The 23,307-nt window shown below is 41.5% G+C and overlaps 1 protein-coding gene across 4 annotated transcripts in view; it reads right to left on the reverse strand.

Moving 5' to 3' along the window:
• sirt5 (sirtuin 5) overlaps positions 1 to 23,307 on the reverse strand; it is a 56,572-nt gene that overhangs the window by 15,544 nt on the left and 17,721 nt on the right. For all 4 annotated transcript variants that reach the window (XM_068058037.1, XM_068058047.1, XM_068058056.1 and 1 more), the window contains exons 3-7: positions 20,057 to 20,190; positions 6,618 to 6,843; positions 3,756 to 3,843; positions 3,219 to 3,272; positions 1,591 to 1,714 (exon numbers count right to left, since the gene is read on the reverse strand). In XM_068058037.1, coding sequence (XP_067914138.1) covers positions 1,591 to 1,714; positions 3,219 to 3,272; positions 3,756 to 3,843; positions 6,618 to 6,843; positions 20,057 to 20,190 — 626 coding nt within the window. The remainder of the gene's footprint in view (positions 1 to 1,590; positions 1,715 to 3,218; positions 3,273 to 3,755; positions 3,844 to 6,617; positions 6,844 to 20,056; positions 20,191 to 23,307) is intronic.

The following is a 23,307-nucleotide window of genomic DNA, read 5'->3' on the forward strand; positions in this document are numbered from 1 at the left end:
GCTGCCCCGGCGCTCAGCGACAGGACCCCCATTTCAATATGTAAATTAATTTACATACCTGACTTAATGAAGGTCCTGTCGCCTCCCTAATTGCTGCACTGACCTTCATTCAGGCGGCCGACAATGCCACGCCTTCGAATCCCCATTCGGGGAAATGTTGTACGACACCTGCGGAGGTTTGGGGGGGGAGGTTTTTTTTCATCTGTGCAGAGGCGGTCTGATGGGAAGGGGTAAAGGACAAAAGACAAACTTTGGGAGGGGGGGGGGGGTCAGAAAGGTCAAATAGGTCAAATCTTGAATACAGGAACTCCGGGGGGGAAAAGGGCAGGAATGTTGTGAAATGCCATTGTGGGGGGTGGGAAAATACATGGAAAGGTCATTTCAATCTTTTTGCAAGACTTTAACTTACTGGGCCCTTTAAATTTTAAATGTGCATTGAGGGCTGTAAGCCTTTTAAAAATGGCGCCGGACGCAGTTGCCTGCGGCAGCTCGCCCACACCAACCATGCGTGCAGTGGGGGGTGGGGGGAGTTTTGCAGCTATGCAAATGAGCCGGCGTGTTTGAAATTGCAGCGTCTCCATGACGTGGTGCCCCTGTGCCGGGCCACATTTATTTTTTACGTCCACCACCTACGTCGGTGGCAGACTCTCTTAAAATGCAGCCCATCATTGTTGATCAGCCTTCCATTTCAAAGCAGTTCACTGACCCTCCTAGCTGAAGCAAAGGGGACCAGCAAAGTATTTCTGGGGACATTTTAGTTCCAGCTTGAAAGACAGGTATGCAATACCAGAATCAAAAGCTGTGTTGGCATTGATGGCTGCTTGAAGAAATTGTTTTTCCAAGTCCCCTTTGTAAAATAGGAGATATGGGTAGGAGGGGGACATGTACATACTTCATTTCCACAGATCCTCCTAAATAGGGAAAATAACAACACGACCACTGAATAAACAAAGGGAGACCTTGGTTTGCAGCAGGTATCCATTAAGTCTTGGGGTGATGGTGGTATTCCAATATCAGCAATATCTTGTAAGATGATCAGTTTGATTCTGAAAGGATGATATCTTCCACTTTGTATCAGTGTTTATCTTACCCAGAAACTATGAAGTTTCTGCTGAATATGGAACATATTTTCCAAAGACGCTTTTCTATTCAATAATTGGCTAGTCAGAGGAATAAAGCTCTATTTACATAGTTATTTCATCTGCCAAAGTAAGCCACGTCAATGCATAATTTTATGGTATCTTTTTTTGCTTGCCATTGATCTAAGTTTTTAAAATAAACAGGTCGAAAATTATGAATGATACAAACATACATTTCTAGGATTGGTTTCCTACCATTCTATGCCAGTGTTAAAATAGACAAGTTATGCCACTGAAATGTGAAGTCTCAACAATTAGACTTTTGCATTCTCAGTTACAAAGGCACTGGTCACCATGTCACCAGTTTAGTCAGTCAAAAGTGAGATACTTGCTCTTGCACTGGTCAATGGTTTTTAGTATCAAGCAAACATTGGCTTATCATTTCCATTGAGTAGATCACATTTGGAAAACAATCTTGTCAGTACAGTAACTTAATAAAATATGTACTTACTAAAAGGCAAAGGTCACAGATCTCAAGCTCCTTGTTCACTTCCATCAGGATATCAGAATCTAGGGTCTCTCCAAACCACACCACATGTGGACGAAGTAGACCATTGCAACCAAATTCTTCACACCTAAAGAAATTATATATAATGCTAAAGAACTATTTAGTAGGAAAGTTTAATTTTGTGTTTTGCTGTTCCATTTGTAGAGAAAAGCTGTTCCATACACTCCACAGATAGTTTGAACCAGCTTCCAGGAGACTCTGGAGATCACCACCATAAATTAACAGATGGAAACCCAGCACATGGATTATTGCAAGGGAAGAGCAGAATAGGCACTGAACCTATGCCCAATCCTTTAGTTATGCACCACAGCATTGGGCCAGCAGTCCATCCCCTTAAAAACTAATTAAAACGACTTCCTTCTTGTGCATTTATAGCACGTTCCACACATCCATCTATAAAGCATGGGGCTGAGATAGAGCAGAAACCAAAATTAGCATACAACATTTGGATCAAGGAAAAGCTTTCCACCCCATCAAGTTTAATCCTTTACATGATCATATATCCTCAGTTTATTTAATCTGCCAAGGAAGGTTAATAACCTTCAAAATCACTCACTATGTGCAATATGATACCTCAAAGAACTTTGCAGAGCAATACTCAACGAATGTACACAAAACCAGGTGGGAAGAGAAAGACCAAGATTGTCAAGAGGACAAAAGCACTGACAATAGAGAGAGCCTTAAGTACATTTTGAAGTCAGGAAAATTGGAAAGTGAATAAGGTAAGGGAGGGAACAAGTCATTGAAGGAGGGCTACCAACATGGTGTAGAGAGCCCAAGGTAGGCTGGTGTTGGAGGACTAAAGTGTGCAGGGAAATAGGACTGTAGATCATGGCAGCAGAAAATATTGAAAAGTAAACATTACTACACATAATTTAACCCTGATATGGTTTCAACAAACCACAATATCTGTAGAACATTTGTCTATGACTTACAGTTCATTTAATAATCATTCATCAAGCACGTCTGAAAATGAGTTGATCGACAATTAATTTTTAAAATTGTTTTTCGCAGATAATGCTCTTTTCCCCTTTGTCCTAATCTTTATCCTTCCTAGATCATATATTGTTTACCAGCCAACTAGCCAAGCAACTAATACCCCAGGCCTCTGCCAATTCCATTTTTGAGGTATGCAAAAGTAGCAAAAGGTGCTTTGCCTTCCTCGGGAATCAACAGATATTACAATCCTGCAGTACAGCAAACTGAAGCACACAAGTGCTCTATCATGACATTTGCAAAACCACATTGATCCAAGTCTATATTTCAAAGTAGCTCATTCTGAAAAGCTTGAGAGATGTGACAAGAAGCCATATAAATGCAAGTTGTTCTATGTCAATTCTAAGCCATTTGATTCTAAGGAAAGGGGAAAAATAGTTTGGTGAATTTGGCGTGGATTTTCTGTTCAAGGTGTGAGATGAGTTCCTCACTGAATGGGAGAGTCTGCACAGTGTGCAGTACTTGCATGTACTTTAAAAGTTTGGTATGTAGCAGTTACATTATTTTTATATAGAGTTACATTGTGTACAGTAATGAGTTCTATGATCACTATATCAGGATACAAACATTTCTACCTGGGAAGATTCTCAACCGGGATTTTGGCATCATCTGTATTGGGATCTGGTGCACTGGAAATAAATGAGAAGAAATATGCGTTTAAAATTACAGCAACATTTTCAGTTTCCTTCAAATGCTGTGCTACACAGTAGTTGAAAATATATCTGTTTAATTTACAGCATTCACCATTTCTATTTCCAGTAAACAAATTTTAATCTAATTTCCAGAGAAATGATTTGTTCACCACATTTTTCTCCACCCAAACCCAAAAGTTAATCATCCAACTCATCAGGGTTAGCTGACTGCAAACCACAAACCTTGACAGAAATCATTAACTGGACAGAATATGCTTAAGATGTGGAAACTGATTCCCAGTCCTTAAGCTGGTTTTTGTCTCCTCAGACAAGCCAACAAAAATTGGCAATCCAACCCTGAAGGAAGGCCGAGTACAAACAACAGTCAAGACTCCAATTTGGGTTTCTTAGCTGCACTGCGTTCAGCAGCTTTACAGAATTATCACATACATCTCAAAATTAATTCTATTAAGTTGTTACCCTTTTCCGGCTAAAGCTGGACATATTGGACTCCTGTAATTCTCTGCTACATGTTTACAGTTTGTGCAGCGTGTTTTGAATAAACTGCCTAAAAGAACAAAATTAAATAGTTTAAAACATAAAACGAAATGTTAAAGCATCAACTTACAGATCTGATAAGAAACTGAGAAAACAGTTTAAAAATACATCTGCTCCTAGTTAGTGTTATAATTAAACTTGTGCGCTATAGTCATTGATTTTATTTTTCTCCAACAAAAAAAGAGACAGAGTCATCCTAAAGTCAGAGGATAGATGGATCAATACACAGTGCAGTGTCAGTACAACTACTAACAAGTGGGGTGACACCCCTTCCACAGGATATTGCCATAACTCAGCATCTATTTTCAAGTATCATTTAGGAGTGGGATTCAGAGTGATCTGCTAGGGAAAGGTCAATGCTCCACTACTAAGCTTTTTAGATGGCACATCACAATCCCTAAACACTTTCTATTTGGACTGCAAAGTACTAGTTGAGTTGAAATGGCTCCATTAGACGGAGGTTTGTGTGGAGATAGTATACATGCACAAGATGGATGGAAGTTTGGAAAATTTAATCAATTTCTAAGAATCTATCTACACCTGATAGATAGTGTAGGGCATGTACTTCCTGTACACAAACATTTCATCCCATTACAAAGGTTTTGGTCATGCATTGGCAGCTGGTTTTGGGGGGGGGGGGGTGCGTGCAGGAAGGGGCACACAAGAGGTGGGGTTAATATTTAAAAAATCTTTACCAACAATTCACTACCTGCAGGAGTGAGACTGCACAGTTTCAATTGTTCCCTTCTGGATCTCCAAAGTTGAGTTGCGTATCAGAACTCTAAATTGTGTAATTAACAGACTCCTTATTGGATAAAAGCTGACCCCTAAATGTCTGTGGCGAGATTCATTCATATTTATGTTGCAAATTCAGCAATTTCTTGCCACTGCTGTGGAGTGTAACAGTGAGCTTCCGTTTTTGCAAATGGTGCAATGGCACAAATCATGGTGACTCACAACTGACGAATTATCTTCTGTGCCACGAATTGTGCCTTTTTTTAAAGCAACAAATAATTCTCTTATTTTTCTAGCAATTTCTGAGTCATTGTTACTGGTGCACTGTATGAAGAAAGAGAAACAACCTAAGAAACTTGCTGCAATGTAGCATTGTCTGTTGCCTCAGTTATTTTAGATGGTTTCTTTTATTTACTTAATTGTTGATTTTACTAAATATTTTAATACATATATTCACATTATACCACTGACTCCTAAAAGTGCAGCCTCTGTGGAGGGAAAGAGAGAAAAAAGAATAGAACAAAAATAGTAAAGGGTAACAGGAAAAAAATGAAAAGATGGACTTTTAATTTGGAATTTTTACAAGCTCTGAAGTTGGATTTACATTGGACATCATTCAGTTGCTTAAATTTTGGAATGAATATTTTCAGATTATAAAGGTGTTTATAATGCTCATTATATAAATGGTAGGAGGCTCTGTCCTATAATGCCAATGAGTTTTGTATCAGACAATTACTCTTTGAAATTGCATTTTTTTACTACAATGTGTTAAACCACTCAGCGAAGGAAAGATGGAAAACATCAACGAATAAGAGCCACAGTTAGAGAACGAGGGAAGAAAAAATGCAGAGAAAAGGAGAGAGACAAAGAAAGAGGATGAAAAGGAATATTGCAAAGAATAGCAAACAAAAGATAAATGGAGTAAAACAAAGAAGGAAGAGTAACTGGCATCTCTTTTTGTGTTAACCTTTTTAGCTATCGAATACTTTTTTTGCTATATATAAACAACTTGGATCTTGAAATGCAGAACCGAATCTCAAAATCTGCCGATGACACCAAACTTGGAGGTGTGGCAAACAGTGAGCATGATATGAACTGCCTGCGACGGGACGTGGATAGGCTAGCAGAATGGGCAGACAAGTGGCAGATGGAATTTAATACTGACAAGTGTGAGGTGATGCAAATTGGCAGAAGGAATAGGGAGAGGCAATATATACTTAATGACACAGTTCTAAAGAGTGTGCAGGAACAGAGGGACTGGGGGTGCATATGCACCAATCTTTGAATATGGCAGAACATATTGAGAGAGTGATTATAAAGCATATGGGATCTTGGGTTTCATAAATAAAGGCTTTGAGTACAAAAGCAGGGAAGTTATGCTGAATCTTTATAAAGCTCTGTTTAGGCCCCAACTGGAGTACTGCATCCAGTTCTGGTTACCACACTTTAGGAAGGACGTGAGATCCCTTAAGAAGGTGTATAAAGGAGATTTACCAGAATGATTCCAGGGATGGAGGATTTTAGTTTCAAGGTTAGGGTTGGAAAAGCTCGGTTTGTTCTCCTTGGAACAAAGAAGATTGAAGGGTGGTGGAAGTGGGGACAATTACTTCAAGAGGAAGTTGGATGACCACTTGAGGGAAATCGACTTGCAGGGCAACAAGAATCGAGTGCGGGAGTGGGATTGACGGGATAGTTCTGCAGAGAACCGGCATGGACTCGATGGGCCAAATAGCCACCTTCTGTGCCGTGAATGACTCTGACTATGACTAATATAAAAACCAGTAATGACATGCAAATTTGCACCTCAAGTCAAATTGGTGACTGAGACAAGCAGACCTGGTTGGAACATAACTGGGATTTCCTCCTCTAGTACCTTATCTACTGGGTGCCCAAGCAAAATTCAAATTCACTGTGGTCACTAATCAACATGTGTCATCACTACCTTATTAGTAATTCAGTTCATTTTTCCCCACCACAGACATTACAAGTGCCAAGACAAATAGCATTGACTACAAATCATGACTTTCAGAGTACAAAGCAGTCACATACCATGAATTTCAAATATATCTTTTGATCCTGCTCTTTTGTGAAGTTCATCAATGTTCTGAGTGATGACCACAACCTTTCGGCCTTGCTTGCTCAGTCTAGCCTCACATTCAGCAATAGCAAGGTGTGCAGAATTTGGGCTTTTACTCAGCATCAGTTCACGGCGGTAGTGATAGAATTCCCATACTCTAGAAGGATTTCTTGAAAATGCTTCCGGGGTAGCCAAGTCCTATTAATAGAGAAGTACACATGCAAAACACTCCTCATTTAAGAATATGTATCGAGGTGTCTGAACTGGCACCCTCATCGCCCACATGCACTCCTCGGAAACCCAGTCACATCAGTTCTATTTGGTTCTGTTAGTGATTTGTGGGCCTGAAGATTAGGAAAGGGCTGTTTGGCACTGCTGTCTCATTGACGAATAAATTCTAAATCAAAATGGTTAGATTGTTAGCCTCAGCAACTTGATACATATGCAAATTAATAGGAACAAAGAATTTACAGTACAAAAACAGATCATTTCACCCAACTGATCCAAGCCTGCTTTAAACTTCAAAGTTGGCCCTAAAGTTCCACGGTATGCAGCAAAGTGGCCTCTGAAGACAAAGCTTGGACATACTTATAAAATGTACTGTCATGAAGACCCCCACCTGCCAAGAATGAGGCATATTAACTACATATTAATATTAATTTTAAACCATTGCTGGAGTGAAGAAATTACCTGCTTAAAGAGATCACCAGACATTTGGCTGGAAAACCATTTGCATACTAAGAGACAGCGCTTGGACAGACAAAAGAGTTGCTCACTGATTCAGTTGAGAGATTGGCCTGGGCAATGGTGATCCACATCTTGTCAGGGTAAGAGACAGCACTACACCGTCACCCACCCACCACCACCACCCCCCCCCCACACCAAGAGCTTTGAAATCCACAAACGCAGGAGTTTGTTTAAATAATGAGTCACATGATTAACTTGCTGGCCCAGGTCTGGTTTTGAATTGTGCTCACAGGACAGTTTGAAGACAGCTTGCAACTGAACCTGGAACCAGACAGCCTCTCTCCTGGCTGGTGCTCTCTCACAAACCTCTGGACCCACTGAAGTGAAGCAAGAAGACTCCTACATCGAAACAATATGAAGTGTGCACTGGGCCCCAACGAACAGCGTCACGAAGTTGTGTCGTTAACCGAATTAGAGTGCAAGATTAATAAACTTTCACCTTTCTTGTTTAAATCTAAGAAAACCTGTCTGATTTGATTTCTTTGCCTTGCAATTGGAAAGCAGCGAATAAGGATTCACCAAAGGGGAGCTAAAAACATGATGTTTTAAAATTAACCCCGGTTACAGTTAAACCAGGCAAAGGCTGAGAGGGAACCCCTAGACCCCTATCTCACCTGGTCGTAACAGTACCTATATGCAAATATCAACCCTCTTACTCAAGATAGTTATGGAAAAGGATAGGACTGGTCCTCAAGTTGAAGTCCTAAATTGGGGGAAGGCTAATTTCGATGGTATCAGACAGGAACTCTCAAAAGTTGAATAGGAGAGGCTGTTTACAGGTAAAGGGGCATCAGGCATGTGGGAGGCTTTTAAAAGTGAGATAGGAAGAGTTCAGGGCTGGCATGTTCCTGTTGGATTGAAGGGCAAGGCTGGCAAGTTTAGGGAACCTTGGCTGACGAGGGATATTGAGGGTCTGGTCAGGACAAAGAAGGAGGCATATGTCAGGAATAGGCAGCTGGGATCAAGCCAGTCCCTCGAGGAGTATAGGGGATGTAGGACTACACTTAAGAATGAAATTAGGAGGGCGAAAAGGGGCCATGAGATTTCCCTGGCAGATAAGATAAAGGAGAATCCTAAAAGATTCTATAAGCATATTAAGAGTAAAAGCGTAGCTAGGGAGAGAGTAGGTCCCCTTAAGGATCAGTGTGGTAATCTGTGTGTGGAGCCATGGGAAATGGGCGAGGTCTTAAATGAATACTTCTCATCTGTATTTGCCGTGGAGAAGGTCGTGGAAGCTAGTGAGTTCAAGGGAGGGAACAGCGATATCCTGCAGCATATCAACATTACAAAGGAGGATGTGTTGGAGGTTTTGAAGCGCATTAAGGTGGACAATTCCCCAGGGCCTGACCAGGTGTATCCTAGGATGCCATGGGAAGCAAGAGAGGAGATTGCTGGGGACCTGGCAGAGATTTTTGTATCATCGTTAGCCATGGGTGAGGTACCGGAAGACTGGAGGATAGCTAATGTTGTGCCTTTATTTAAGAAGGCAGCTGTGATAAGCCAGGGAACTACAGGCCGGTGGGCCTTACATCAGTGGTGGGAAAGCTATTGGAAGGGATTCTGAGAGACAAGATTTATATGCATTTGGAAAGGCATGGTCTGATTAGGGATAGTCAGCATGGCTTTGTGCGTGGCAAATCATGTCTCACGAATTTGAATGAGTTTTTTGAGGAAGTGACCAAGAGGATTGACGAGGGCAGGGCGGTGGACGTTATCAAAAGCCTTGCTAAAGTCCATGTAGACAAGGTCCCGCATGGTAGGCTGGTCCGGAAGGTTCGAACACATAGGATCCAGAGTGAGCTAGCCAACTGGATACAAAATTGGCTTGGTGACAGGAGGCAGAGGGTGGTAGTGGAGGGTTGTTTTTCAAATTGGAGGCTGGTGACCAGTGGTGTGCCACAGGGATCGGTGCTGGGCTCTCTGTTGTTTGTCATATATATTAATGACTTGGATGTGAATGTAGGGGGCATGATTAGTAAGTTTGCAGATGACACCAAAATTAGTAGTATAGTGGACAGTGAAGAAGGTTGTCTAAGGTTACAACAGGATATAGATCAATAGGGAAAGTGGGCAAGGGATTGGCAAATGGAATTTAACGTGGACAAGTGCAAACTGATGCATTTTGGGAAGTTAAACCAGGGCAGGACATATACAGCGAATGGCAGGGCCCTGGGGAGTGTTGTTGAGCAGAGACACCTTGGGGTTAAAGTACATAGTTCCCTGAAAGTGGCAACATACGTAGACAGGGTGGTGAAGGCAGTGTATGGCATGCTTGCCTTCATCGGCTGACACATTGAGTACAACAGTTGGGACGTCATGTTACAGCAGTACATGACGTTGGTTAGACCGCATTTGGAATACTGTGTGCAGTTCTTGTCGCCGCACTACAGGAAAGATGTGATTAAGCTAGAGAGGGTGCAGAAAAGATTCACAAGGATGTTGCCTGGTTTGGAGGGCTTGAGTTATAAAGAGAGATTGGATAGGCTGGGTCGTGGTATATAAAATTATGAGAGGCATAGGTAGGGTAGATAGCCAGAGTCTGTTTCCCATGGCAGGGGTGACTAAAACTAGAGGGCATAGATTTAAGGGGAGAGGGAGGAAGTTTAAAAGGGATCAAAGGGATAAATTTTTCACACAAAAAATAGTGGGTATCTGGAATGAGCTGCCAGAAGAGGTGGTGGAGGCAGGAACAGTAGCAATATTTAAGAGGCATCTGGACAGGTACTTGAATGAGCAAGGCATAGAGGGATATGGAATTAATGCGGACAGTTGGGATTAGTATTGATAGGCATTATGGTTGGCATGGAGCCGGTGGGCCAAAGGGCCTGTTTCTATGCTGTATGACTCTGAGACTCCAAGAGTAATTTGCAAGTAATTTTCAAACATGTTTTAATATCATAAATAAGAAAGCAATTTACACACCAGTTAAACCTTATCTAATATTGAACTTTGCTGCCTGGATTGATTTCAATCGATTGGACTCCGAGCAGGCAATCCTCTCCTCCCAAGAAACAAGGCTAAAAATTACCCCTCCATGTTTCTCCAACGTCAATCATGAAAAAGGCAGATTAAATTGCATGTTGGACTTCATAGTACTTAACCCCAGTAATAAGGCTGCCATTTGAACATTTTCAGCAATTTCGTTTTTTTTTTTATAAAGTATTGCTGAAAATAGAGACATGTTGAAGCTTCTTGTCTTGCGCTCATCAGGACAATTCGCAAGAATACCAATATAAGGAAAATTTATACTGTATGAGAAGAGTGCTGCTACGAACAGGTGAGAAAGGTGTCTAGGGGTCCCTCTCAGCCTTTACCTGGTCTTACCGTAACAGCGTTTAATTTTAAAAACACCGTGTTTTTCGCTCCCCCTTGGTGAATCCTTGTTCACTGCTTTCCAATTATAAGGTAACGAAACCAGCACAAACAGGCTTTTTTAGGTTTAAAGAAGTTGAAATTTATTAAACTTAAACTCTAATTCGGTTTACGCCTATGGATACGCGACACACACATGCAAATAGAGACAGAAAAGAGAAGAAATAAAGTGGAAAAGACTGAGGCAATATTTGAAGAGTTTTTGTTACGGGTCTTCGAGCTCACTGTAGAGTCCTTGATTGTAGGTAGATCTTGCTTTTCGTTGGGGCCCAGTATTCTTCTTAAAGCTTTTTCGCTGTAGGGGAGACTTTTCTCTCTTGGGGTTCATGTGTCTTCAGTGAATTCAAGAGGCTTGAGAAAGAGACGGGAACAGGCAAATGGGAGAGACGGTGGCAAGCCAGCCAAGAGAGATCTTCTCAATCCAGGAGCATTCTGCTTTTTGCCTAAACTATTTGTACAAATTCAAAAAACTCAGGTCGCCCAGCAGGTTAGTCATGTGTCTAGCTGGTTTGACCATGTCCGTTTGAGTATTTGGCCATCTTAGTAGTCAACCAGGAATACGAGCTTCCCCCACCTTCAACGTCTGGTGATCAAAAGTCCATTGTATGTTGAATGCATCAGGGAATGGTCCTTTGTCCTTTCCAAGCACTGTCTGTTAATATGCAAATATCTTTCCAGCCAAGATCTGGCAATTTTTAATTCTTTCTTCACTTCAACAACAGTTTGAAATTTAATGTCCATGTGGTGAAATTAATATGCCTCATGCTTGGCAGGAGAACCTGCATAAAAGTGTGCTGATTTGGTTGGCAAGTTAACACTGATTGGTAGAGGCGTTGCCATGGAGAATGTACCAGTTAACAGTGACTGACGATTAACTGCCAAGCTTTGTTTGAAATTTAAACCAGGAAGCTTGACTCGGATTGGTCAAGGCACTGCCCTGAGGAATGAACCAGCGAATAGCTGTCACTTATTTTATTTAGCTGAAACAGGCACAATGTCTGTACATATTCTCTCTGTCTGCGAAGAAAAGGGCCCTGTGTATCAATATATGCAGCTGCAAATGCACCACATGCCAAGCCCTGACAATCTTAAATTGGTTGTCAGCATAAGTCTTAGCACAGTGAAGATTATTTAGCAAATGTTGTCCAATCGCGGAATCATAATCTAATGTTGGACACTGTGGTTTAAGTTTTGCAGGCATGGGCTAGTTGGGTATGGCCCGTACCTTGCCTGTTGCAAACAGCAGAAGGGACGTGTTTGATACGATCCGCCAGTCTTTGAGACGTATGGCCGATATACCTAGCATCACACTGGCATTGAAATTCATATATCACACTATTCATTTGTGTGATAGGCAGGGCATCTTTTTGGCTTGACGGCAGCATCCTGTTAGTGGTGAACATAACACGTGTTGCTACTGCATAGTAGCAGCGTGAAACAGCTAGCTTCACCTGTTGCACAAATTCTCGGGATGCATTACTCTTCCAGGGTAATTTGAGGTCGACCGGGCATTTTTCAGGGCAAAAAATGACAGCCTTAAGCCAGTTCATAAGTTTGCGCGATATACAGCAAAAAATGATCTGATCAGGGTAGCCATTGTCTTGCAGGATCTCTTTGATTCGCCCTATTTCAGCATCAAGCTTGCATGGTGAGCAAATGGCTCGGGCCCTATTTACGAGGTTGCCGATAAGGCCTATCTTATAGCGCGCGGAACTGCAAAAATCCTAGCGAGTGGATTGACCAGTGAAGGTAGGTTTGCAGTAGACCGTGGTAGAGAACCCCTTAGCAGATTTCTCAACTAGTAAGTCAAGGAAAGGGAACTAATTTGACTGCTCCATTTCAAAGATGAATTTGAGCGCAGGATGAAGCCCATTAAAGACATTAAGGCAGGGTCCGGTTCTTTGCAGACAGAAAGAATATGTACAAATATTACGCCTGTTTCAGCTAAACAAAATAAGTGACAGCCATTCGCTAGTTAATTCCTTAGGGCAATGCATTGACTAATCAGAGTCAAGCTGCCTGGTTTAAATTTCAAACAAAGCTTGGCAGTGAATGGTCAGTCACTGTTAACTAGTGCATTCTCCATGGCAACGCCTCTACCAGAGTTCACTTGCCAACCAAATCAGCACACTCTTCTCATACAGTATAAATTTGTTGTTTTCCCTTACATTGGTATTCTTGCGGACTGTCCTGATGTGTGCAAGATGAAACGCTTCAACGTTTCTATTTTCAGCAATACTCAAGTTCTGTACTACCAAATGACTGTTTTTTTTTAAAGTTTTCAATAGGTGACAGGCATTAGTGCTGGAGAACAATTGTTTTCCACTTTTTCTCCAGGAACCAAAAAGTTACAAAAATAGGACATCCAAAACTCTGTTGCTCACGTCTTAATTCACAGCACGTCCCTTTCACCTATCACCCCTGCGCTCACTGAGCTCCACAGACTTCCGGCCAAGCAACGCCTTGATTTTAAAATTCTCACCCTTGTTTTCAAATCCCTCCATGGCCTCGTCTCCTCCCGATTTCTAACCTCCTCCAGCTCCTCAACCCTCCCAGATATCTGTGCTCCTCTAATTCTGGCCTCGAACATAAGGAATTGGAGCAGGAGCAGGCCATTCAGCCCCTCAAGCCTGCCCACCATTCCAAAAGATCAAGGCTGATCTGCCTCAGACATCAACTCCTCTTTCGTGCCAGCTCCCCAATATTTCAAAAATCTATCTACCTCCTCTTTAAATACTTTGTGATCTAGCCTTCACAACTCTCTGGGGTAGAGAATTCCAGACATACACTACCCTCTGAGAGAAGAAATTCCTTTGCATCTTAGTTTTAAATGAGTGTCCCCTTATTCTGTAACTATGTCCCCTAGTTTGAGATTTCCCCACTAGTGGAAATATCTTCTCAACATCTGTCAAGCCCCCCTCAGAATTTTGTACGTTTCAATAAGATCGCCTGTCATTCTTCTAAACGCCAATGAATAAAGGCCTAACCTGTTTAGCCGTTCTTGATAAGTCAACCCCTTCATCCCAGGAATCAGCCTAGTGAATCTCTTGAACTGCCTCCAATGCTAGTATATCCTTTCTTAAATACAGGATCCAAAACTGTACACAGTACTCCAGGTGTGGCCTCACCAACACCCTGTACAGTTATAACAAAACTTCCCTATTTGTAAACTCCAACCCCTAGCAATCAAGGCAAAAATTCATTTGCCTTCTTAATTACTTGCTGCACCTGCATGCTAACTTTGTGTCTTTCATGCACAAGAACACCCAGATTCCTCTGTGCTGCACTTCTTCGGAGTTTCTTTCCATTTAAATAATAGTCTGCTTTTTGATTCTTCCTACCAAAGTGCATGACCTCTCACTTTCCTAGATTAAACTCCATCTGCCAAGGTTTGGCCCACTCACTCAACATATCTATATCCCCTTGCAGATTCCTTACGTCCTCATCACAACATGCCCTCCCACCTATTTTTGTATCGTCAGCAAATTTGGATATGCTACACTCTTTCCCCTCCTCCAAGTCATTAATATAGATAGTAAAAAATTGAGGCCCTAGGACTGATCCTTGTGGCTCTCCACTAGTTACGTCTTTCCAACCTGAAAAAGACCCATTAATCCCGACTCTCTGCCTTGTGAGTTAGCCAATCCTCAATCCGTGCCAATACATTGCCCCCAATACTGTGAGCTCCTATCTTGTGCAAAAATCTTTTATGTGGCACCTTATCGAATACCTTCTGGATATCCAAATACACTACATCTACTGGTTCCCCTGTATCAACTCTGCTTGTCAATTCCTCAAAGAACTCTAGCAAATTTGTCACACATGACTTCCTTTTCACAAAACCATGTTGACTGTTTGATTGCGTTAAGCTTTTCTAAATGTCCTGCTATTTCTTCTTTAATAATGAATTCTAGCATTTTCCCAATGACCGATGTTAGGCTGACTGGCCTATAGTTTCCTGCTTTTTGTCTCCCTCCTTTCTTGAACATGGGCGTCACATTAGCGGTTTTCCAATGCCCTGGGACCCTCCTAGAATCCAGTGAGTTCTGGAATATTTCAACCAATGCCTCCATCATCTCTGCAGCCACTTCCTTTAAAACCCTTGGATGTAGGCCATCAGGTCCTGGTGACGTGTCTGCCTTTAGTCCCATTAGTTTGTCAAATACTTTGTCCCTCATGATAGCATTCCCAATTGTAATCGCTCCGCCATTGGTGGCTGTGTCTTCAGTTGCCTAGGCCCCAAGCTCTGGAATATTCTCCCTATACCTCAGCGCCTCTCCAACTCGCTTTCCTCCTTCAAGACACTCCTCAACACCTACCTCTTTGATCAAGCTTTTGATCATCTGGCCTAATATCTCATGTGGCTTGATGTCATATTTTGCTTTATAATTAGGGTGCTACCAAATTCAGTCAAATTTTACAAATTTCATGGTCACAGCAGTTTAAGAATAGTCAATTTCACATATTTAAATAGAAAATTTCAGTGTCACAACATACCATGAAAATGATCTATTTAAAACAAAAAAAGACAAGGGCAGGTTTCTGGTTTCAATTGGTATTTATTGTATATATAAAAACTATTGTAAAAAGATTATAAAACAGGTCACATTGTTTACTCACTGTCAGTGATTGAACGGGAGCATGAAGCAACCTGCAACTATCTCTTTCTTCATTCCCTGCCTCTGCACTGTGAACACCTGTCTGTGTTTAGACACAGCTCTTTCTGCACTAACAGTTTGTTGGAATTGTCAGACAGCGCCATGCTAGCCTTGCAAGTTGGGAAATTCTGCATTCCACAGGGTTCCAAACTGCAGCACAGGCAAAGTACAATCTGCTTCTTTTGCAATGCTTTTTTAAGCAGGAATCACCAGCTTACAGTTTTTGTTAAAGCCAGAAGTCACAAATGAGTTTAAAATCCACCATCAACAGGTACAAAGATATGCACAGCTTTCAGGAACGCCAAAGTTTGTTGAAACTTCTGAGCCACTTCTTCACCACTTGACTCTTCCCCGTAGCAGTAATATTGCTGGAGCTTCTTTGCGATGCAAGAAAACACCTGTTGAGCACAGGCATTTAATTCAGCATCATCAGAGTGTTGTTTGATTGCGCTTCAGCCCAGAACAGTACATGCTTTTCTTTATTGTAAGCTTTGTAGATTGTGATGTTGTCGAGATTCAAACTAGGTGATTAAATCCATCAGTCGAATAGCATCCTTGGCAACAAACTTAACCTCAATAAGCTGAGCATCGTTCAGAAGGGTTATATTGTTTGTTAAAACCTATGTTTTTGGTGTCAGTGTGAGTTCTTCTGAGATGAAGTCGGAGTAGTATTTCAGGTGAGCTGCATGATACTGTACTGCCTAAAACCAAGAATTCCAACGTGTAATTACTGGTCCTGGAGGAAGGGTGATATTTTGTTCCCCAATTTCAGCTGTTACAGCCACATTTGTAATGCGTTGCCTGTATTGAAGCTTGAGGCTAGGGTAGTGTTTGAAGATCTTTTTAATGTAGCTGACTAGTTTATAGACTTTACCAAACTTGTTTTTCCACAGCTCACTGACGAGAAATTATATGCGCATTACATGCAATATGGACAGCTTGAGGCATTACACCTTGGAGCACAGATTTGAAAGATTTTGTCATGTAAGTTGTATCGTCACTAATGAAAGCAGACCCTTTGTTGAAATCTGCACCATATTTTGAAACGGTTTTGATTATCGCATGAGAAACTGTGGTGTGATTAACAGCTTCTAAGTGGATGCAGTCTGTGAGCACTGTTAGCTTTCCTGACTGTACATTTACGACCTTACCCAGACATAAAATCAAAACATGCAGCACATAGTTGTCTTGTTCATCGATGGACTCATTACAAATAATTGCAAAAGATTCACAGGCGTTAATCTGAGACTTCATCTCCTCAAAACGTGTAGCAAAATCCTTCAGTAGGTAGTCCTGTCGTAGCTTATTTGTACTTGGCAAACAACCACTATTTTCCACATTCTTCTTTGGCCTCCTCGAGAGACAATGGGTAAGTGCCTGGAGGTGGTCAGTGGTGTGTGCAGCAGCGCCTGGAATGGCTATAAAGGCCAATTCTAGAGTGACAGACTCTTCCACAGGTGCTGCAGAAAAATTTGTTTGTCGGGGCTGTTGCACAGTTGGCTCTCTCCTTGCGCCTCTGCCTTTTTTCCTGCCAACTGCTAAGTCTCTTCGACTCGCCACACTTTAGCCCCGCCTTTATGGCTGCCCGCCAGCTCTGGCGAACGCTGGCAACTGACTCCCACGACTTGTGATCAATGTCACAGGACTTCATGTGGCGTTTGCAGACGTCTTTAAAGCGGAGACGTGGACGGCCGGTGGGTCTGACACCAGTGGCGAGCTCGCTGTACAATGTGTCTTTGGGGATTCTGCCATCTTCCATGCGGCTCACATGGCCAAGCCATCTCAAGCGCCGCTGACTCAGTAGTGTGTATAAGCTGGGGATGTTGGCCGCCTCGAGGACTTCTGTGTTGGAGATACGGTCCTGCCACCTGATGCCAAGTATTCTCCGGAGGCAGCGAAGATGGAATGAATTGAGACGTCCACATTACGTTGAATGAAAACCCGCAGCTTTGGGTGATCAAGTTTTTCCAATGGTATGTTGGCGCTTGCAAAAGTATCCACAAGTTATATTGTAACCAACTGACAATTTTCTAAGCTCTCTGTTGACTTCTTAAATAGAGATGAAATTGTTGCTTGTTTTGTTGCGTGTTTGTTTTCCAGCAGTTGCTCTCTTTCTGCTGCGATGGCTTTCAGACTCTAAGTGGCACTGAACCGTTGCTCGCCGTTTGAGATCCAATGAAACATTGCAGCTTGCACAAAACAGTATTTCACCATCAGCATGCAGAATTTGGCTTCCAAATTCTTTCAGTCGATGTGCTGCAGTAATGGTTGATTTGTACATTCTGGCATTCTCACTTGTCTGTTAATACTCGAGATTGCTTCTCTCAAAACTGCACTGGAAGCCTCCCCTCATCTATCAATCAGCAAGTTGAGCTTTGTGTCAATTAGATAAACGTACAATGTTCGCAACATGGTCAGCAACCATTGAGGTGAACCTTGCGTCAATGAATAAAACACGGCAAGTTCACAAAATGGCTGATTTCACGGAGGACCCAAGATCTGATGGTCCGTGATGCGTATTTCACGGCCATGAATTTGGTAGGGCCCTGTTTATAATGCTCCTGGGACGTTTTATGACATTAAAAGTGCTTCATAAATACGTTTGTGATGGAATCCATGGTTTGTGGGATTAGCGGGGAAGTGTGTGCGAGCGGTTGTCTGAACAGATGACTTATCAAATGTTCTGTTAGGTGCACTGGCCGTGTTTTTTTTTGAGACAGACTCTAACTGAAAGGGAATCAAAGTGAGGCAGAAACTAAAACTTCGGGTTTCTGGGGAAACTGAAACTGGTTGGAATCAGGAAAAAAAAAAGCCATCTGGGCTCAGGTCACACAGGGGTGCAGCGCAGGCAGGCTGAAGAAAGTGAAGGCAGGATCCAGGAGCTGGCAATAGGCAAATATGAGTTGCTGCAGCTGTTTCTGTTACTTAAAGTAACTGATTAATCAGTCCTACCCATACAGTGCATAGGGTTGTCAGTGAAGGGCTCGGATAAAAGTAAAACTGGTGATCCATACCATCAAAACTGTTGCGAGCAAAACTGAAGTGGTTGTGGAGAAGTGCGCTGTTTAGGTGAAGACTGTACCAGTGGAATTCAGGTTGAAGGGGAACTGCTGTCGGATAAGAATTGGTGGCTACACCTTTGAAGAAAGGAGCTGGAGAGCTACCTGAGGCAGTTCAGAGCTTTAACATTGTGGCCGTAATTGGTGCCATATATGCTGATCAGACCACCCAGTAAATCCGTGAAATCTATCTTTGTTGCATCCGATAGTTAATGTTGACTGTGATTTGTCTGTTAATTCATGTTTAATTTATGTTGATTTTGGTTTGATTGTTAAAGTAAAAGTAAAGTAGAAATCTTGTCCATTTGTTTTTTTTAAATTTGGGGTTGTTTGTTAAATTCGGTTCTTTTGGTTTGTTGATCTCCATAGGGATCATAACAAGTTGTTATGTTGTAGTTATAAAAACCTCTTTCTGTAATGTCACACCCTCCCACACTTGTAGAGCTCTGCCCCAATGTGAATTAATCATAATCATCTTTCCTGGGCAAGTCTCACAATTTTGTGAAAAACTTGGGCAGATATTTATTGTGGGTCAACCAGGTACTTAGACAGGGTTCCCTAAAATCATTTTGTGTAAAATTCTACACAGATTTTACAGTGCCAGTCTGACCCTGATTTGGAAACCAGATCTAAGAGGTACAAGCACAACATCTTAAATCATGCCATTCAATTTAGCTATTAAAAAAAAAAATTAAATAAAGAACTTTATTAAAGTGAAATATCTAGTGGAAAACTTGGTATGATTGTCTGACAAAATAAAATTTTGAAGTCAAAATAACAAATGTTGGAATCTGAAATGAAGATAGAAAATTGCAAATATATAGGAAGTGTATCATTAATATTTGGAAGCTGTCGCTAGAAGGTTCCAACCAAGTTGTTCATTTATTTTTACTCTTTCAGATTTTTGCTGTGCATTTCCAGTACTTTGTTTGTCAAACTAAAATGCAACACAACATACTGTGTTATTCACAACTGAAAGTATATAGTGAGAGCGCCAAGTGAAGTTAAGCTCTATTGGTGCCGAAACACAAGTTAACAGCTTATGGTCACACACAGTTAGTTCCAAGTTTTGGATGTGCCATCAAGGGTTGCACAGCATCACTTCTCTTACAGCATAGAAGATGGGGAAAAACAAATATATATTACGTCAGCACACCACCTACTGTTATATTGGCACTGAACTATGGCAGATAAAAGCTGCAGTGCAGGAAGATTTTTTTTCCCCAGTGTTTTAAACCAGCATCCATTTTAAAAAAGATTGCTAACCATATAAAAATGCGAGTATTTAATGTCCAATTATTAATAAAAATACCAATCTAGATTTTATAAACTCAAGATTGCAGCAACAGCTATAATCCTCAGCCTTCCTTCACATCATGGATTTGAAGTCTCTTCTCACAAAAGAAAGATGTACAACAGGTGTTACTGAAATGTGCTGCTATAATATACGATATACAATAAAAATAATGAATTATCTGGGATATTTACAGACATCAAGGACTACATTTTGACATGAAATATTACCAAATGTCTTATATTCTCCTGCAACTATTTTTGTGGATCACAGGGAAATACCTGGGCTTGCCATTTCCTCCAGAAGCCGCCTGCTCCACGGAAAGTGGGGACTCCGCTCTCTGCACTAGCTCCAGCGCCTGTTATAATGGTTATGTGTTTGGCCTTTGCAAAGACTTCCCGAAATTCAGCCAAATCTTAAAAAAAAACAAAATTCCCAATCAAGATATGCCTGCTGTATAACAAAGATCCAAGTTGTAATTTCACAAATCTGCGCCGCATGTGAGGAGCCACGTCAGATGCTCGTGCATGTGCTGTTTACGACTTCTAACAGACAAGGTTCACTGTTGGCAGCAGATTCAAAAATACCTCTCTGGTATTTTGAAAGTCCAATTACATTTAATGCTTTCTGTCCATTTACAGTTCTCTGTATAAATGGAACGGTTTCAATGTTCACACCGTTGCTTCAGCTTACCTCTGCTATGTGGGTTACTCCTGTGGATGATGTCAAAAATCCTCCAAAATGATGTGGTTTATAGTTTTGTAGGTACTTTGCCATTATGTTCAGAAGCACTTATGAATCTCCAATAGTAGATCTAGCACCCAATTCCAATGCTATTATATTGAATTATCTTTCAATGCATAATATTGCATCCATCATATTGAAATGGGTCAAACATACCAGAACTAAGTGTACAGGAAAGACTGAACAGGTCGGGGCTGTTTTCTCCAGAAAAGGAGAGGTGACCAGAGAGATTTTTTAAACTATGAAGGGGTTTGGAAGGGTAGACTTGGGGTGTGGGAAAGGGGAAAGTGTTCAAAACTTGGGGTCTTAAATATGATCATCACTAACCGATGCCCAATAAGGAATTCAGGAGGAACATCTTTAGTCAGAATGTAGAATGCACTACCATATGGAATGAGTGAAGCGATTAGCATAGATGCATTTTAGGGGAAATCTAGATAAGGACATGATTGAGAAAGGAATAAAGAATGTGTTGAAGGAGAGCAAGGCTAGAGGTGGCTTGTGTGGAACAGAATTACTGGCAAAGACCTGTTGGGGTCAAATGGCCTGTTTCTGTGCTGTAAAATTCCACATAATACATTGCACAGAACTGCAGACTCTCTCCCTTCTCTTTCTCACCTGTCTCCCACCAGAGAAATGAGAATAGAACATAATGGCAGATTTAAGATTCCAAACATTTATGTTCACAATTGATGCACATACACAATATTCACAATTTCAGAGTCAGAGAGCCATTTATGGCATAGGAGAACATTCGGCCCATCAAGTCCGGGTCGGCTTTCCACAGAGCAATCCAGTCAGGCTTGATCCCTGTAGCCCTGCAAATTTATTTCCTTCAAGTGCCCATCCAATGTCCTTTTGAAGTAATTGATTGACTCCGCTTCCAACACCCCCATGGAGAGAGTTCCAGGTCATTACCACTTGCTACGAAAATAAGTTCTTCCTCACATTCCCCCTGCATCTCTTGCCCAAAAACTTTCAATCTGTGTCTCTAGTCCTTGCATCATCAGTTAATGGGAATAGTTTTTCCTTGTCTAACTTATCGAAGCCCGTCATAATCTTGCACACCTCTATCAAATCTCCCCTCAATCTCCTTTGCTTCAGGAAGAACAACCCAGCTTTTCCAATCTAACCTTGTAATTAAAATCCCCACCCCGGAACAATTCTGGTAAATCTCCTCTGCCCCCTCTCAAGGATCCTCACATCCTTCCTGAAGTGTGGTGACCAGAATGGGACGCAATAACCTAGTTACAGGGGAGACGGTAGCATACTGGTAATGTCACTAAACTAGTAATCCAGAGGCTGAGGCTAATGCCCTGGGGACATGGGTTTGAATCCCACCATGGCAGCTGGTGGAATTTAAATCCAATCAAATAATAAAAACAAAATCTGGAATTGAAAGTTAGTTTCACAGCACCATTGCTGAGACTATCCTTGTCGTAAAAACCCATCTGGTTCATTAATGTCCTTTAGGGAAGGAAATCTGCTGTCCTTACCTGGTCTGGCTACAGGTGACTCCAGACCCACAGCAATGTAATTGACTCTTAACTGCCCTCTGAAATGGCTGAGCAAGCCAATCAGTTGTCAATTAGGGACGGGCAACAAAAGCTGGCCTTGCCAGCGACGCTCATGAAAGAATAAAAAATGAGGCCTAATCAGAGCTCTATAAAGATTCAGAACAACTTCCCTGCTTTTGTACTCTCATGCCTCTATTTATGAAGCCTAAGACTCCATGTGCTTTGCTAACCACTCTCTCAAAACGTCCTGTCACCTTCAAAGATCAATGCACAAGTACCCCCAGGTCCCTTTGTTTCAGCATACTCTTCAGAACTGTAGCATTAAGTCTACAATGCCTCACCCTATCCCTTCTGCCAAAATGCATCAGCTCACATTTGTCTGCATTAAATGCCATCTGCCACTTGTCTGCCTATTCTGCTAGCCTATGTCCTGTTGCGGGTGATTCATATCATTGTCACTGTTTGCCACTCCTCCAAGTTTGGAATCACAGCAAATTTTAAAACTCTACTCTGCATTCAAGATCCAGGTCATTTATATACAGCAAAAAAAGCGGTGGTCCTAGCACTGACCTTTGGGGGAAACCACTGACTGCCATCTTCCACTCTGAAAAATAACCATTTACCACGACTCGCTGTTTTCTGTCCTTAAGCCATTTTTAAAATTCAATTGCACACTGACCCTCCTATCCCATGAGACTCAATCTAAACTCAGATTTATTTATACAGCTTTGTAGTTATTACTTTTGAGAAGACTTGCACTTACATAGCACCTTTCATGACCTCAAGACACCCCACTGTGCTTTACAGCCATTGAAGTACTTTTGAAGTATAGTCACTTGTAATATAGGCCTCAGAAACTATTGATAACATGCATCAGTTAGCAACTAGACAACTGAAAAATGTTGAGAAAGGAAATATATTGAAGTACAAATTTAGAGTTCCTGTGCTTCCAGTATGGAGCCACATTCAAGAGTCAGTACTACCAAACAATAGACCAGGGGTGTCCAACTTTTTCACGTGAGGGGCCACATTACAATTTTTGTCCTACATAGTGGGTTGGTGAGCAAATTTCAGAAAGAAAAGGCATTAGAAATTTATATTATTCAAAACAACAAAAAAAATTTGAATAAAAGCAAAATACTGCAGATGCTGGAAATCTGAAATAAAAACAAGAAATGCTAGAAATACTCAGCAGGTCTAGCAGCAACTGTGGAGAGAGAAACAGAGTTAACGTTTCGAGTCAGTGACCCTTCTTCAGAACTGGCAAATAT

This window comes from Heterodontus francisci, chromosome 2 (genome assembly GCF_036365525.1).
Source record: "Heterodontus francisci isolate sHetFra1 chromosome 2, sHetFra1.hap1, whole genome shotgun sequence".
NCBI lineage: Eukaryota > Metazoa > Chordata > Chondrichthyes > Heterodontiformes > Heterodontidae > Heterodontus > Heterodontus francisci.